Genomic DNA, 16,915 nt, shown 5'->3' with positions numbered 1-16,915 from the left:
CTAAATTCAAAACTCCACTAAAGGCTGTAAACTTGAGGTTTGGTTCTTGCGATTCTAAGCCACTCACTTTCCCTATAAGGTAAAGTTTACATAATTCTGTGTATTCTTAAAGGTGGTCTTGCAAGAGCTAAAACATTTAGGTCAGAAAGAGTATAAAAATAATAAGACAGCTGTAAATATATTTTATTTTTAATCCAGTTGTTTTATAACAAGTCACATGAAACAGACAATCCTTTTCTAAAAACAATCAACCAAAAAATGATTTATAAAAATGAAAAAGCAAAATCACTTCATTATTCCAGTCTGTGGCATAGCAGGAAATTTAAATACTTGTGCATTCACAAGAATGTGCAGGACATGAGTGGGACAGGGACATCCCTAGTTGACATTCAGCACTTTCACAAAAACAAACATATCAGAAAGATGCTTCAGCTCAAAAGGATGAACAAAACATACAGTAACAATTCAAGCCAGGTGTAACAGAACATGTGTTTAAGATTATTTGCTTAAGAGAGATTAAAAACTGACATTATGGTTGAGATGTTGAGTTGAGGAGCAAACCAGACCTCATTCTCTTACCCATTCACAAAACCAGCAACAACATGATTGGTTCCAGTGTAACATCTAATGCAAACTTCAGTGCAGGATAAGATCCGGCAGCATTTCCTATTATGCTGCAGACTTCACAGCTCAGATCATCTGCTGGTGCATAAAGTGGCAGAAATCCACCTCTAACATACATATGGCCACTAGGTTGCAGAGACACAAAGTGGCATTTGCACAATTCAATACATGCAAACTATGAAAAAGTAACCACATTTTTCTCATGCAGTCAATGTGCCATTGTGAGTACCACTTTGTGGACTCACCTCTCTGCATTATTGTTAGGAGTTAGAAAACAAAAACAAATGAATAGACGTGCCGGACAGGGTTTGGAAGCCTTGTGTGAGGAACAGTGAAGCAGGCTCAACTATCCTCAGTGTGATGTTTTTTCCACCTGAGGATCATGTCTCTTCAATAGCTACACTGCAGTGCTCAACCCTTTCCAGTTGTGACCTGTATGTAGTGTCTTTCTCTGAAGTTATGCAGATACATTCTCATTGTCTTCTGAGGTGCACATCAAAGCAGATGTGGCAGAATGACAGAATCCAAGGAAAGATGTCCACATTACTATAACAATTTCTGTCTCCTCGCACCATTTGTGTGTGCACACATTTTTATTTTGGCTCAGAATGGGCTGGGATTCAACCCGAAGGTGCAGTTTCAGAGGTCATCCTGAAGTCCTGCAAGTCCCTCATAAAATAAAACTAAAGTTGGAAGTGGATGAGGGGTAAACAGTGCGATTGGTGCAATAACGAGAGGTTTGGTTCGTATGCTAAAGAAGCTCCTCCCTTTGCTTTTTAGGTTTATGAGGACCTTGGCCGTTACGAAGAGATCCGTTTTGTGGTGGCAGGAGTTTTCCTCTTTCTCGGTCGGACCAGGGGATGCCCGCTTGGCCGTCATCACTTTCCAGATCGGAATCGGAGTGCATGAGCGCCGAAGATTTTGGAACTGAGAGCGGCTTCATGCGACCTGGATAAGCATGAAAAAGACAGGTTGCTGTACAGTTGTTATGGAGACTTTTTCATCGTGTCTTAACTATAACACTTGATATAATTCTTATTTAGTGTATTCAAAAGATACATATACACACACACACACATATATATATATACATATATTCTGCAATTTTCGTTTTGTTTATCAAATGAATGAAACATTATTTTTTCTTTACTCATGTTTACTTTAAAGCAGCGCTTCTTAAACGAGGTACTATAGTTTTTTTACCTTACAATAGTAAATCTTAAAAGTGTACTACAGTATATACATTTATTAAGGCTAAAACTACATTTCTGTATATAAAAAGTATACTACACAATAGTGTAACTAACTGCTACAATCCAATACAGCATTCTCAATTTACTACAGTTGACATGAAGTACTATAGTATACTGCAGTATTGTTTCATGTGGGTTACCACAAAATTTGCTAATCAAATTCTAGCGACAGATGATAAAATACATATATTGCATTTGTAATCAGTAACACTGCATACTTTTTACAAATGACATCAAAGTGTGTATCAGGAGCTACATAGTCAGTTCACAAATCTTTTTGCAGTAAAATTCATAATTATATTTTAGATTATAGATAGATATTTTGAAATGTGGATTTAGCCTAAGCCAAGGCCCCACTGGAATACCGCTGCAGTCCAGTGGGAGGCAGCATCACACAGTTTGGGAACCACTGCTTTAAAGGAAAAGTTGACCTAAAAATCTAAATTGTGTTATTTTTACTCACCCACATGACGTTCATCGTGTTTTAAGACCAAAATAACGAGTTGAATCGATATATTCTTCTCTTAAAAATGTAATTGAGCCACTAGGCACGGATGGACCAATTTAGTACTTTAGTACTTTTCTGGACCTTCAGAACAACTGTAACCATGAAGTCTATGAGCAGGCCTTGAAATCTTTCCGATGGCCCTAAAATATCTTTTTTATTTGTGTTCCGAAGATGCCAGGAGGTCTTAAAACATGTTGAATGTTACGTGGATGAGTAAAAGATAACAACTTTGAATTTGAGGTGAACTTTTCCTTTAAAGAACCCACATACATTCAACACTATTCCAATAAGAGAAAGAGTATTTTCTATTAAAAGCATGATAATTCAACTGAAGAAGAGCAGAATGTTGGTGTTAATCTCTAATGCTTTAAATATTAGATTTATTACCAGTTTTAGGTAACTGTAACTCCAGAGTCTCTTGTTCATCTTCATCCAGCATTCTATAGCGGCTCTTTCGTCTCACTTTGCCTTTTCGTCTGCACAAAGTAAACATTTTGAATAAAGGTGACAATCACATAATATAAATAAACTCCAAATTAATAAAAAGTAAAATCACAAAAATGTATCAGCATTCCAACTCCTACCTTCTACAGCAGCACACCACACCCCAGATGACAGTAGCTATTGCAACCACGATCATGAAAGATGCTATTGTCACATACAATACACTCCATTCTGAAAAAACACATTCCAAAAACAAACAAATCAACAAAAGATCAATACGGTGCTTTTAATAGCTTTCTTCCACGATGGCTGTTTTGCTTACCGCAGTTGCTCTCGGCATCCCCAAAATAAGTTCTGATCAAATTCTCCATCCAGAACGGATGGCAAACACAACGTCTGGTAAAAGAATCACATTCCCCGTGACTGGAGCAGTTTAGCTGGCAGACTGGGGCAAAGGCACAAAGTCAACACGAGACCAGAGCTGGACAATAAAAACAGCAGTAAATGGGGCAATTCATGAAAACTTTAATACTCACCAACTGTGTCCACCCGCCGGGCTTTAAAGATTAGGAAGTCATTTTTTTGCTTGCGAAGTTTGTTGCGAAGTTCCATAGCAACACTGTGGCCAGACAACGGGGGACGTCCGGGGCCACCAGATACCAGAAAAACCAAGCGGGTGCTGAAAATGTAGTGTGATATTTCAAAAGTTAAGGGGAATTAAACCAGTGTAAAATGAGCATTAAGTTTCACACTTCTTAAAATAAATTCCAGTCCTTGAGCTAATCTAAGCAGACCTGTGCTCATTGAAGGCGCTAATCTCTCGCACAGTGATGTCACTGTCCAGGACGCCTAGAAGGACGCCGACCTGTCGGATCAACATGTCCTTCTGTCTGAGAGACACCTGTGTCACACCAGCCTCAAGGATCAGTTCCACAAAATCTCGCTCGTAAACATCTGTCAAAGAACACAAGTAGATAAAAATAGCCAATTGTTTTTGCAATTTATGGCACACATGAAAATATTTTTTTTTTAACACAGACCTGGTCGAACTTCGACAGTGCCTCTGTCAGTACTTGTCTTCCCTTTGCTGTCTGTAACTGTCAATGTGAAGGTGTACTTCCCTGAAACCAGATTCCCAAGAAACAGCACTGCCTGGCGGTCAGAGTTATTTAGAACATCCTGCAAGGGAAACAAACCGGGAACAAAGCCAAATGTTTAATCCCAATGAAAGATCTTCATGAAGGCAGATTTATCTTTAGACAATATAACAGTTTTATATGTATAAGAAAACTGCTATTGTAACCAGCCCCACTTATTTAATCACTATGAATGTAATCTGAATCCATAAAGCATAACCAATATGAATTAAGCTCAGTCAAAGAGAACTGACCCCTGCAGCTGGACTGGTGTCCACACGTGTCCAGAGGTAACTGATCCCACCCTTATCGTCAGATGACCGTGAACCATCAAGAACTGCCGTGCAGATGGGCAGAGAGATTGGAGGACTGGACATCACTTTGGCGATAGGCGGCTGGTCATCCTCTGAATTAAGAAAAGCAAAAGAGCAATGATGCAGTGTCGCAGATGAAAGCAGATTTAAAGGAACAGTTCATCCAAAAATTTAAATTCTCTCTTCCTTTTCTCATCCTCAAATTGTTCCAAATCTGTATAAATATCATTGTTCTGATGAACAGAGAAATATATTAGGAAAAGTGTTTGTAACCAAACAGTTCTTGGCCACCATTGACTAAAATAGTGGGGGAAATTTCTTTATACTTGTTCCGTTAAACACAAAATATAATATTTTGTATATACATTGACTACCATTATAATTTCCTTGCTATGGTAGTCAATGGTGTCCAAGAACTGTTTGGTTACAAGCGTTCTTCAAAATATCTTTTCTCTGTGTTCATCATAATATAGACATTTACACAGATTTGGAACAACTTGAGGGCGAGTAAATGATGACAGATTTGTATTTTTGGGTTATCCCTCCGTTTAAATCTGGAGTTGCATTAGGAAGTTTTTTAATCATTAGAAAATTTAAAACCAGAAGACATGTGCATGCAAAAGCGCTCTCACTTTCTCTCTCACATACACAAATCTTTATAGCATTTAAACCTACAAACCTTCTCTGACTATGACTGACACTGTGTCGGAATTCTCCAGCTTCCTTTCATCCGTCACCGTCAGCATGAAAATGTACTCCCCCTCTTGCAGTCCAATCACTGTGGCAACTGCAGTGTCTGCATTTTCAATTTTCACCCCTTCTGGGCCCCTGTGTCATCATTTAAAACTTTATATAAAGTCTTGATCTTAATTGATAAAATTACCCAGTGGTTTAAAGACACATCTAAACAACAAAATGAAAAGCGTTTTATAATATGATCTAATTATTTTATATACACATGAGCAACTAACTTTGTTTTTGTCCAATGGTATGTTGAAATTTTTTGGTCGTCACTGCTTTTACTTCCATCCATCGTTGTGCGATCGACAGGAAGAGTCAGTTCCTTATCAGGGCCAGCATCTGCTACAGGGGGCTTGTTATTCTCTGGAAGAAAAATGAATAAGAAGATGCTCGAGCACAAACAGCAGTTTCAGATGTGCAAAGAGTTACTCATAAAGCAACATGCTCTGCAAATACCTGGCTGGACAATGACAGTGACCTGAGCTGTGTCTTGCTGCCCGGACGAGTCAGTGACGGTTAGCTGAAAGGTGTAGTCACCTTCTTGCATGGCAGAAAGCTGCAGGATGGGCGTCCTCACACCCTAAAAAGAACAAAACAAAAGTATTCCAAATATTCAAACTCTCAATCAAAACAGAAACAATCACAATCTCCTTGTCATGATATAAAGGAATCAAAGGTGACACACACGTTTTTCTATGACACGCCCCTTAAATAACACTGATATATTGAATCACTTAAAATGCCATTGTTGCATTTCTATACCTGCATCTCCACCACCTTGCCTTTACTTTCAGGACTGAGCGACCACTCATAGGAAAGATTCTCATGGTCATCAGTGCTCTGGTTGCCGTAGAGTGTAATATAGTTGCGTGGCAGTGTGATGGCCTGGTTTGGTCCAGGATTAGCCGTAGGCCGGTAGTCTGTGGCCTTGTTGACTAACAACATGGCTTGAGTTGAATTCTGAGTTCCGTCTGAGTCAGTCACTGTGAGACTATGTAGAGAACAAAAAGGGAATAGTATAACAATTCTTAATTACAGTAAAAATAAAGTTGAACTCTGTACTTTTTTTCTAAAATGCATTTACATTTAGGCATTTTGCAGACGCTTTTATCCAAAGCGACTTACATTGCTTTATCCTATACATTTTACATAGGTATTTGCAATCCCCTGGGATTGAACCCACAACCTTGCATTGACAGGAAACTACAGGAAAGGAAAATACAGGAAAAATACATTTTGGGCGGGTTTTCTATTTGCCTGACCAATGGCAGATTGGTGAATGACTGTTTGAGAATTTCGTTTGGAGGTGCTAGTGTTGCAAAACACATAAAGCTCACGTGTTGTTGCTGCGAGCAGTGCACAGACAATATATCAGGTAAAAACATTGAATGTCGTCCAAATAAGGACGCAGGTGAAAAGATTGCAGAAGAAAGACTGGTTTGCCAGGTTCTGCAATACATATCAAATGATTATCTGAAGGCAGAGTCTGAAGTAAAAGAGAAATGTCAGTGATGTTGAGTTGGAAGATAAAACATACTGTACCTAAAGGTGTAGTTACCAGGAACCAGGCCTGTGAGAGTGAGAATATCTTTATCACCCGAGGCCTTTTCTTCACGTAGTGGTCCCTTCACCTCCTCCCAATGCCACGACACCACTTTATCATCATCTGTACTCTCTGATGTGAAATACACAGATCATTTCTATATTTATGAATAGATATCTCAACAACAAAAAAACTATAGATTTATCATTGCACAGTCATCATTTAGTGTTGTTTTAAGTATTGTGGTTTATACTGTACATATAATAAAACGCTATAAATGAATTCTGTTACGCACGACTGCCATCAATCACAGTTGAGCTTGTTGGTAAGGAGATCTCCTGGTACTTTGGAGAAACCACCGCAACAGGTGGCTTGTTCACTCGTGGCTCTATAGAAACAGAAAATTCAGGTTTGTACACGTTTTTGTGTAACGGTTAGAACACATCATTTAATATTGCAGTCGGTTACCTGGTTTGACGGTAACGTTGACGTATCCTTCCCCATGAGCACCATCACCATCCACCACTACCTCAAACTCATACAGACCTACTGTGAGCTAAAGGGAAACATTAAACGAATACAAGTTTGAATATTAGGAACTTTTAGTATAATACGCACTACAAGATTATATAATTACCTTACTGAGCTTGAGGGTTTTACTGTGTTTACCCTCCATCTCTCCACTGTAGTCTTTTGGATGTGTCCTCAAACGCCAATCAAAGACGTAGTTGGTACCTAAAGAAACAAGAGTACAAAAAATAAATCCCAAAACATGATTCTGGAAAATTACTTTTATACATTCATATGTTCTTTTGAACACAAAAGAAGATATTTTAAGAATGTAGGAACAGATTCGGTGCACTTTTGACACTATTATATTTTTCCTACAATGGTAGTCAATGGTGGCTAAGCACTGTTTGGTTACATTTTTCCAAACATCTTTCTCTGTGTTCATCACAGCAAAGACATTTATACAGATTTTTAACAACATGAGGGTGAGTAAATGATGACAGAAGTTTTGTTTTTTAAATGTGTTACATACATACATTACATGTTCTGTTACATTTATCTTTAATTAGTTTACTTGGTGTTCTCATAGGACTGGGTGCAGTTTTATGCACTACCTGAAGGGGATGCTGGCACCACAAAAGCGTTCAGCTCGACCTCGCTGCGCGGCAGAGTGACCTCCACATTCTGACCGGCAGACACGACCAGTTCCCTCACTGTCATATAAACAAACAGTACTAAACAAAGGTTTCACAGACAAATCTGCTTTGTGAAACAGGCTGTTGATTAGAATATAACATTATGATTGTGGATTTTGTAACTAAATCAAATGTTTACTCAGTCGGCAAAAGACAAACTCAGGAGAAAGTTGGTTAACACAAACAGTGCGTGACATGTAATAATGGAGGGAAACATGTTGTACCAGCTGGTGTTGTTGGTGTGGTCACTGAATGGGTGTCAGACGGGGAGTCTGGTGACTGATTGCTGTTGTTGGATGCTGAATGATCCACAGGGTCCGCTGTTGAATTGTGCACGAGGCCGAGAGTGCTGTCTGTTCTTCCCTGCCAGCGGTGGACAGATGCGAGGTTTGACTTTCTGTATGTAGAGGGGATGGACCATTGGCTGTGGTCAGTGATGCTGTGGGTCTAGGAGACTGGTCCTGTGAGGGTGATAATATCGGTCTTATCAGTGTACAGTAATATACAAAACTTTTCTGTCTGCTGCCTACTTGGCTAACATCATAAACATCACTTATAAGATGAATGATTTAAAATGTCCTAAATAGGAATGATTCTAGGATGTAAGAATCAAAGCCATAAACATAAAAATACATGGTTTAGAAATCAAAACCTAGTAAGGTGTCTCTAAAGAAGCGCTGGTCGCTGGAACAGAGCAAAAATATGACTTATCCATGCATCTTACCTGATCTATCTCCCTGATCTCTCTGACATTCTGAACGTGGCGAACTTTCCTCCTCCTGCGCATCCTTTTGTTCAGCTCCTGTAAAAGTCCCAGAGATTCAATATTTGGCTGAGGGAGAGACATAATGGAGCAGCCATCGGTCCTAGTACAGGACAGTAACACGCAGCGTCCGCCGAGGCTCCACACAGCACCGCAGGTGGGCTTCATACAGCAGGATTCCCAGCATCGAGGCCCCCCCTGATCCACCGCTAGTGCCTGCCAACCCAGCCCGATGACGCTGCTCCAGTGGATACCCAACACGCCTCCTGTTACTGTGCATATGCTGGACGATACCCCTTAGAGATACACACAAGGCAAAAAGATCACTGAATACAGGTGACGAGAACACATTGATAGGCTATGCACAGTGGTATATTACACAAAGCCATAGACATACGAGTATTGTAAATAGTACAAATCTATGACAGTTAAAGAGATAGTTCACACACAAATGAAAATTCTGTCATCATCTACTCACCCTCTTGTCATTTTAAAGATGTTTGGCTTTCTTTCTTCTGCAGAACACAAGTCTGTAACCAAAACACATTGGTACCCATTGACTTGCATTGGTTTTGTGTCTGCTCGATTAAAGTAAATGGGTACCAACCTTGTTTGATTACTAACATTATTCAAAATATCTTCTTTTGTGTTTTTGTGCAGAAGAAAGACCATCATACAGGTTTGAAATGAGTAAATGATGATCGAACTTTCATTTTTGGGTGAACCATCTATTTAAAATATGAATACATTTGGACTGTAATCCCCTGAGAGAACCACATGTATATAAACCCCATGGATTCGCCCTCAATGTTTTCCCATCCCACCCCAACACAAGGCTGTTTATGATACAGGTCGCTAACATTGACTTGTGTACAATTCCCCGTTAGGAAAACAGGATCTCAAAGTGAAGAGTAATCCACCCCCTTCCCCGATCCCTTCATAGACACTGTTTTGTCTCCGCTGACTGTTACCATGGCAACATATAGTAGCTTATTATGGGATGGAAGTGAAACTTAAACTGCAAGACACAGTTGGAACCCACACCCGTGCAGATTTCTTTTGGGGGGTGGGACCCACTATAGGCTTGTTTTGTGATTGTCAGCCTTTGTGAAATTGAACACAAAGTGCCCATTATGTGTTTCACAATACCCACCAATCAGTGCCATCACACATGAACTTAACAAGCATCCAAACAACAAATAACATATCCAAAAGTTAAAGATAGTTCTTTTTCAGCAAGATTGTGGAGAGGCGTTTAACTTTATATAGCCCCACATTTATTCACTTTCATGGCATTGATTCGGAGTCATTTCCTAAAAAGGTGACAGATCTCAAGTAAATGATCTCTTTAGCTATATACTGTATATACTAATAATTACCAGAGGCAGAGCAGAGAAAATACAGACAGGCCAGAAATAGGGAGGGAAACTGAACCGGCCATTTCCAAAGAGATGAATTCCACCTGTGCATCCGAAGCTCTTCACTGGGCATCTTTTAACTATAAGCAAGAACCTGGAATAAAACAAAAACAGTCAATTGATCTGCCCCAAAGGAAACAAATGGGTAATGTGAATGAATGTCTGAGTGTACCTTTGCCCAGACTGGGTACAGAATTCAAAGTAACAGACAGAGGTGAAAGACTCGGGATGCAAGCAGACAAATAAAATGATGTCCAACCAAACACCTTGAGAAGACACATGGCACCACAACACTGTAAGAAACAAACGGGTCAGAATTCTGATCTTATTGAAGAAAAGGCTGTAGCCTTCAAATTTGACAACAACATCAACTGCCAAACTTCTGTGTGAATAGACATTGACTACCATTATACAACCATTGAATTTACAGTCATCTCAGCTGTCCACAGTTAAGGAAGGGAGTGTACTATCATTAAATAAACCTGCAATGAGCTTCACATGGCTGTTTACATATTAAGTAAATATAGAAGATTTCATCTGACGCACATGCCTGGCACAAAGTTGACATCCGGTCTGTGTTTTTCTGACTAGTGGCTTATAAAAATGACTCATTTATATCACTGTTAGTTTATATTAATATTTTATGTAAGGGATAATGTACATGCAGCCGGTTGTTCTCGCAGATATAAGACCATGACAGCCGCATTTTAGAGAAAATCTTTGTAAAAAGTAGTCAGACACAAAGCAAACAAAATGAAACCTCATTCATCAGCAGCTGTTGCTTGAGCAGAAGTGAAACTATTTATCTGAGTTTGGATCGAAGCAAAAGTACACAACTGATAAACAGTTACCATGCGGGACATTTGGGTGTATGAGAATAACCATTAAGCACTAAAGATCACTCACATTTTACGCGTTTCAGTCTTTAAAAAAAATACTAACAGAGTTGTTAGAAGCACACTGGCCTTGATGTGAGGATAGACAGGCAAGACTGTCAAACAAATTATTCAGGTGTTATCATAGGCCAGTTCAACGCATTAAGCACGTGAATGGTTTATGAAAGCTGAAGGTGACGCAGAATCAGGACACACCGAGCTGGCATGCGAAAAAGACAAGGAACCACGCAGGTGATATTGATCCAATCTGGCAAAACGTCACCGCTGGCCAGCTCAAACACTGTACAACACACTGGTTAAATAGTGCTGAATCCTGCAGGGCAGACTGTCAACGCAAGCGTATGTTTGGTTAGGAATGACACACTTTAATTCTCACAAAAAGTCGCAAAACATGAAAATGACAGCATCTTAAAATCAGTCCACATAATATACAATTATACCTTCAACAAATTATTATAAAAATCGTAGGGGTTTGAATATGTTATTGCGTTTTAATTCACCATGTCCATGTTGCCATTCATATTTTAAAAGACAAAAAACGCAGTATTAAATACACGACTCGCCTGCAAACTGAACGCGCACATCACATCACGCGCTAGTGCACTGTCACAAAACGTCGACCGTATTTATTATGTCGACTTTTCTTAAAAAACGCTCGCGGGTATAAAAGACGTTTCTGGCATTTCCCGAAGGAGATTCAGGGGACAGGTTGCTAACAGCTGTTCTGTGTGGGCTACAACAACTGGATATGAAATAACTTACAAATGACAGAACATCACGCGCCCTCGCTCTGTATTTAACGATACCTTGCACTCATATACAGCGGAGGATAACAAAATGTAACTCACCTCCTCAGTGTCCTTCAAGGTACAGCAGCACAAAATGACATCACAACCTCACAGTAGAAGCAGTTCTCATCTCGATCTGGGTCGGTCTCGGTAATCTCCAGCAATTACGCCATACACCTTCACACGGAAACGCTCACTCACAGCGAACATTTCATTTCCGCCCCGCAAATACAAGTCCTCCTTTTTAAAGTTTAGACCTACAGCACGAAAATAAAAAATCCGCAACATTTAGAAAATACTTCACATATTAGAGCATTTAGCGCAATGTATTAATATTATCCAAAATGCTAATTATTATTAAGCGATATTGATGCCACGCACAAAGATGGCGGATGGTACAAGTGAAAAGTCACATCCGCTTTTAATTTTATTGTTAAAATTACGGTAAAATATCAGAATTAAGTAAAATATTTAGATTTAACGTTTAGATATTTTATATATACGTTTATATATTTTTTTAGTTTATCTGCATGGGATTCATCTGTGAGCTGTGATATTTTTCATTTTGTTTACTTTTTTTTTACAATAATTAAAAATGAATTTAAACTGAACCCTATTGCATGCTACATATATGGACGTTTAATAAATGCATGCCAATTTAATTTGCATTGTTTAGATCAGGAATACTAATAGTAATACAAAAATCATATTAAACACTAGATGACGCTGTTTTCCAAGTCCCTGTGTTTTAATCCTTTATCGTTATAATCAGTCTCATTTCAAACACAACACAAGACGGAAGCGATGAGTATGTCCTATTTATAGAAAGTACATTTTGAAAAGTATGAAAGATGCTTAGCAGATATGTAACGTTGAAATCTGTCACTGGATTTTTCTTTATTTTACTTTACATATTAATAAAGGCCTACTTATCAATCTCTTATATTTGTAAATACGGGGAAAAAAATTAATTGTTGTTTAGATAGCATGGGTCATTGTGTATCCCAGATGGATAGATAACAAGAATTGTTTGGGGAATGCTAAGGTTTGGCAAGCTTTAATCTAGGCAAAAGTTGACTACTAAAAATATGTGTAACAAATGTGTGGACCAATACAAAATTATCATACTTCCATGTGTATCTTAACATTATTTTACAATGTTTAAATATTAATAACAAAGAATTGGAATTAATGTCCAAACCTTTTGAATGTATGTAATAATTCCTATAAGACACATCACATCCTGGAAATATAGACAGGAAGCTAGCAGAATGCTGCATGTCCTGGGGAAACATCTGGGGCAGAACTTAAATGAGATGTGGTGGGGACCGGTGAAGGATATCAGTGATGTCATGATCCTTCTTCAGAGGATTTACACACTTTTGGTATCTAGACCCTTGGGATGAATGATAAAACATTATCGAGGTCAGGGGTCCAATCAGGATTTAGACCTACAGCAATCCCAGTTTTTCTAACTTCAAAACAGCTCTTGAGCCAACGGTGTATTCCACAGTACAGGTTTCTCAAGTGAATTGATCTGTTGTACCACGTACAACCTAAATGCTGTCACGCTGGCCATGCAGCTCAGTGCTTTGAGAAATGCCTGTGGTCAGTTGTTACAGCGGGACGAGAATGTTTACATAGTTTTTAAAGAAACAGATTTGGAGATTAACAACTTAGTCCAGTAGCAGGACATTGTATCTGAGCAATGAAACTTATTAAAGCAATAATCTTTGATCAAAAACTACACTGCACTAGGTTTTTCTATGGTCACATCTGATTGGTTAAATGATGTTTGACACATAGGGATGTCAGCAAGAGCTGTGATTCATCTGTCAGGTAGCATTTAATGTGTGCATTAAAATACATGTTACAGCACATTTAATAACCAGTCAAACGTGCTTTAGTCCACTGTTTGACCCAAGCTCATTGTTTTATCACTACACTGACGGAAACTTTATATAGCACACAGTGATGTAGCTAACTTAAAAAAAAGTGAGATTATGGAGTTCAGAGAAATCAAGAGTGTCAATCTCCTGACAAGTTCCGAGCCATACAGTGAATTGTAATACCACTGTCTGTAACTGTTAAAACATAAAATAGAAAATAGGTAACATTTCCAAGTCACCCAAATTCTGTACAATATATTGTCTGTGTGCCACACCTATGAAACCTAAAGGGTTAGTTTATTTTTATAAATCATAAATCACACCAACTGTCCTTGGTAGCACATGCTCAAGTTGTCTATTTTAAAAGAGTGAAAATGTTATGTATTATGAATGTGTGAAAAAAGACATGACATTTTCCATATCTGTTGTGGGCAAACAGCTCAGATGTATAAAGCAGTGACATCATACATAATGAATTATAAGACTTGTAAACAATAATTATTAACATACATAATTAAATCACAGTAAATCCTGCACCAACTAAACAGTGTCATTATGCGCTAGAATTGAATGACTATTTGACTCTGGATTACAGATTGGTGTGTCATTTATCTTTGTGCATAGGTTGGGTGGTGAACACCATCCAGATTTTCGGGTATGAAAGGAAATATGAGCTTTACATCATTCATTAGGGAGTTGCATAAACTATTATCGTGTCAATAGCTAAAGGGAATTGACATTTAATGTAAAAATATGCAACTATTCAAGTCTCAGCAGCAGAAAATATCTCGCATCACATAACAACTTATTAGTGGTGTAACAGAAATGTGTCATCACAAACATACAATGAAAGAACACTGCAAATGCATGACGCATGGATGGGAAAAAATGACTTAAAGGGGTCATATGACATGGATACAACAAATATTTTCGTTTGTTTTAGATGTAATGCATGTTAATACATGATTTAAGGTTAAAAAAACGCTGTATTTTCCACAAACCGTGCATGTTTGTATATCCTCTTTGTCCCGCGTCTCTGAAACGCGCACATTTTTTACAAAGCTCATCGCTCTGAAAAGCTAGGTGTGCTATGATTGGCAATTGGTCGAATACTGAAAAGGTGTGATGGAAATGTAACGCCTCTTACAGTATGAACATAAGGTTCCAAAACAATTGTACTGAGAGGTACGCCCACCTTACTTGCTTATACATGTGGGCGGTGATAGTCAAATCATACCACGAACTGACGTCGATTTGTGGGGGTGTGGTTACACTACAGGTTACAGGTCTGGGTGACCATTCGCTTTTAGACAGATTGCATCTTTTGTTCTGTCAATTTCACGTTGTCTTTTAATTTCATGCAATTTACGTGTCTATTACATACTTGGGCAACTCATAATACACCAAAGACAGAGAAAAACAGATATTCGTGCCATGTGACCCCTTAAATATAAATGGCCATGACTAAGATAAAAGCAAGTTTATTTCCCAGCTGACAAATTATGTCAAATGCAACGTTATCATAACATTGGTTTTGGCCATCGCAACATAAGCACTTATAAGTAACGAAAAACCTAAAGATGACCTATAGTGAAAGCATGCACACTAAGTGTAACTTTCTTGAAGACAAAGGAAGCCTGGTAGTATGTATCTGTGTGTTTTCAAATGGAAGGGTGGAAAGATCTACCCTGTGTCACATGATACACAGGTGTGATATTACAGCAGGAGAGGAGAATTGTGGGTGGGACCACGCAGAGCAGCTAAAAGGACGCCCTGTTACGAAAAGTTCACTCTTCAAAGAGTGCATACATATACAGGTGACTTTAACATGCCATGACTCGTTTGTTCTAAAACAAAGAAGGGTTTGTAGAAAAGTGATCACAAGTTATTTCATAACATTTCAGCTTGAAAACTTTTAGCTGGGAGGCAATATGTTATGAGACAGAACTTGGTCTTACAGTGTAATGCCCTTCAGCTGAAAAAAACACAACTATGATGACTGTTAAAAAAGAAATTTAGGCAGTTTTACACAAAAACAATAAAATAAATAATAACATTATAAATAAATATAGCACGTTGAAAATTGTTGATCAAATTATTAATAGGCTCATGATTACAAACACAAGAAGGAAAGTGTACTATAGACACCTGAAAGTAAAGAAAGAGTGATGATTTGAGGAAGTACATTTAAATGAAAGTGGTTATGGGTAAATAAGGGACATGCATGTGTAGCTCAGTGGTTAAAGCATGGCGCTAGCAACACCAAAGTCATGGTTTCGATCGCAGGGATTGCACTCACTCAGAAACAAAAAGCGTACAGTATAATGCAATGCAAGTCACTTTGGATAAAAGCATCTGCCAAATGCATAAATGTAATGTAAAGGTAATAAGACATATTTGCTGTTTATTAGAAAGTAATTATTTTTGTTATGCGATTTGAGTGACCTCATGTGTGCAGTCTTGAGCCTGTGTACACAGCAGAAAAGGTAGGAATGCTGGCGTGTATGTGCGTACAAGGAATGAGTGTATCATGGGTGTGGTTAGTGTCTCTCAGTTGTGCTGGCACATTCTTAACAAGGCCGCACCCATTCTCACACCCGCCCTTACCTGGGTGATTGCTAAGATAAGTAAAAAATAGTGAATATATGCACACGCAATCATGCATAGCCCTACAAATATTTTGAATGAAACACAGAAATGCATAAAGTAAAAACCGAAGTCCTCTCTTTACAAATCTGCTATTTTAGAGTGGAAAAGTAGTGATTAAGAAAAGTTTTCCATGCTGGTTAAGGGTGAACGTCTGGCAGCTTGTGAATTTTCCTTTTGAGGGTGGGGCAAATGTCTACAGAACTACACCACCCTACATGCATATGCACCATGCATGCAACCGTGTATTTGCATTTGTGCCCCTATGTGTAGACATACAAATAAGAAATAAACAATAAAGTGACCTATGATCTACAAACATTTTCATACAAATGGGCTACTTTAATTAAACAGGACATGCACGACCACCAAACTTGTTGAAATGTGTTATAATATATTAATTATATGTTAAGAAAGTTAAATATTTATATCAATTATGTTTTTATAAATAAAAAGTTGTATGTATTTGCACTGCAAAAAGTTTTGATCTGGCCCACATAGTCACGTTATCTTCTCTCCATAGAATATTAGAGATAAATGCCTCATATATAGTTATCGTCGCTTTTGCCACCTGTAGCACATAATATACAAAAACCCAACGACCTGGGTGTGTCTTTGTCCTTTAACTGAACAATCCACCATCTGTCTCGCTTTGGAAAGAGGAAGAGAAGGGACATGTGGGATATGGAGTGCTTTTCTGAAACTCCACAGAATGAGTTTGCACGCGCCGCGGTGTTTCGGTTATGC

At 38.4% G+C, this 16,915-nt stretch overlaps 1 protein-coding gene across 1 annotated transcript; it reads right to left on the bottom strand.

Annotated features, from left to right (window-relative positions):
* Positions 1–159: 159 nt before the first annotated feature.
* On the bottom strand, positions 160–11,824 carry kiaa0319l (KIAA0319-like ortholog). The gene is given in 23 exon segments (XM_056741836.1): positions 160–1,572; positions 2,773–2,861; positions 2,970–3,060; positions 3,152–3,274; positions 3,366–3,508; positions 3,624–3,783; positions 3,870–4,008; positions 4,220–4,371; positions 4,959–5,107; positions 5,251–5,383; positions 5,477–5,600; positions 5,783–6,011; positions 6,563–6,695; positions 6,859–6,951; positions 7,032–7,119; positions 7,201–7,298; positions 7,688–7,786; positions 7,993–8,024; positions 8,027–8,229; positions 8,493–8,827; positions 9,911–10,043; positions 10,122–10,242; positions 11,694–11,824. Coding segments are annotated over 21 exon segments (2,922 nt in total). The 5' UTR covers positions 10,023–10,043; positions 10,122–10,242; positions 11,694–11,824; the 3' UTR covers positions 160–1,375.
* Between the last annotated feature and the right edge of the window lie 5,091 nt (positions 11,825–16,915).

This window comes from Triplophysa dalaica, chromosome 25, assembly GCF_015846415.1.
Source record: "Triplophysa dalaica isolate WHDGS20190420 chromosome 25, ASM1584641v1, whole genome shotgun sequence".
Lineage (NCBI taxonomy): Eukaryota > Metazoa > Chordata > Actinopteri > Cypriniformes > Nemacheilidae > Triplophysa > Triplophysa dalaica.
This window is presented reverse-complemented; position numbering and strand designations above follow the sequence as displayed.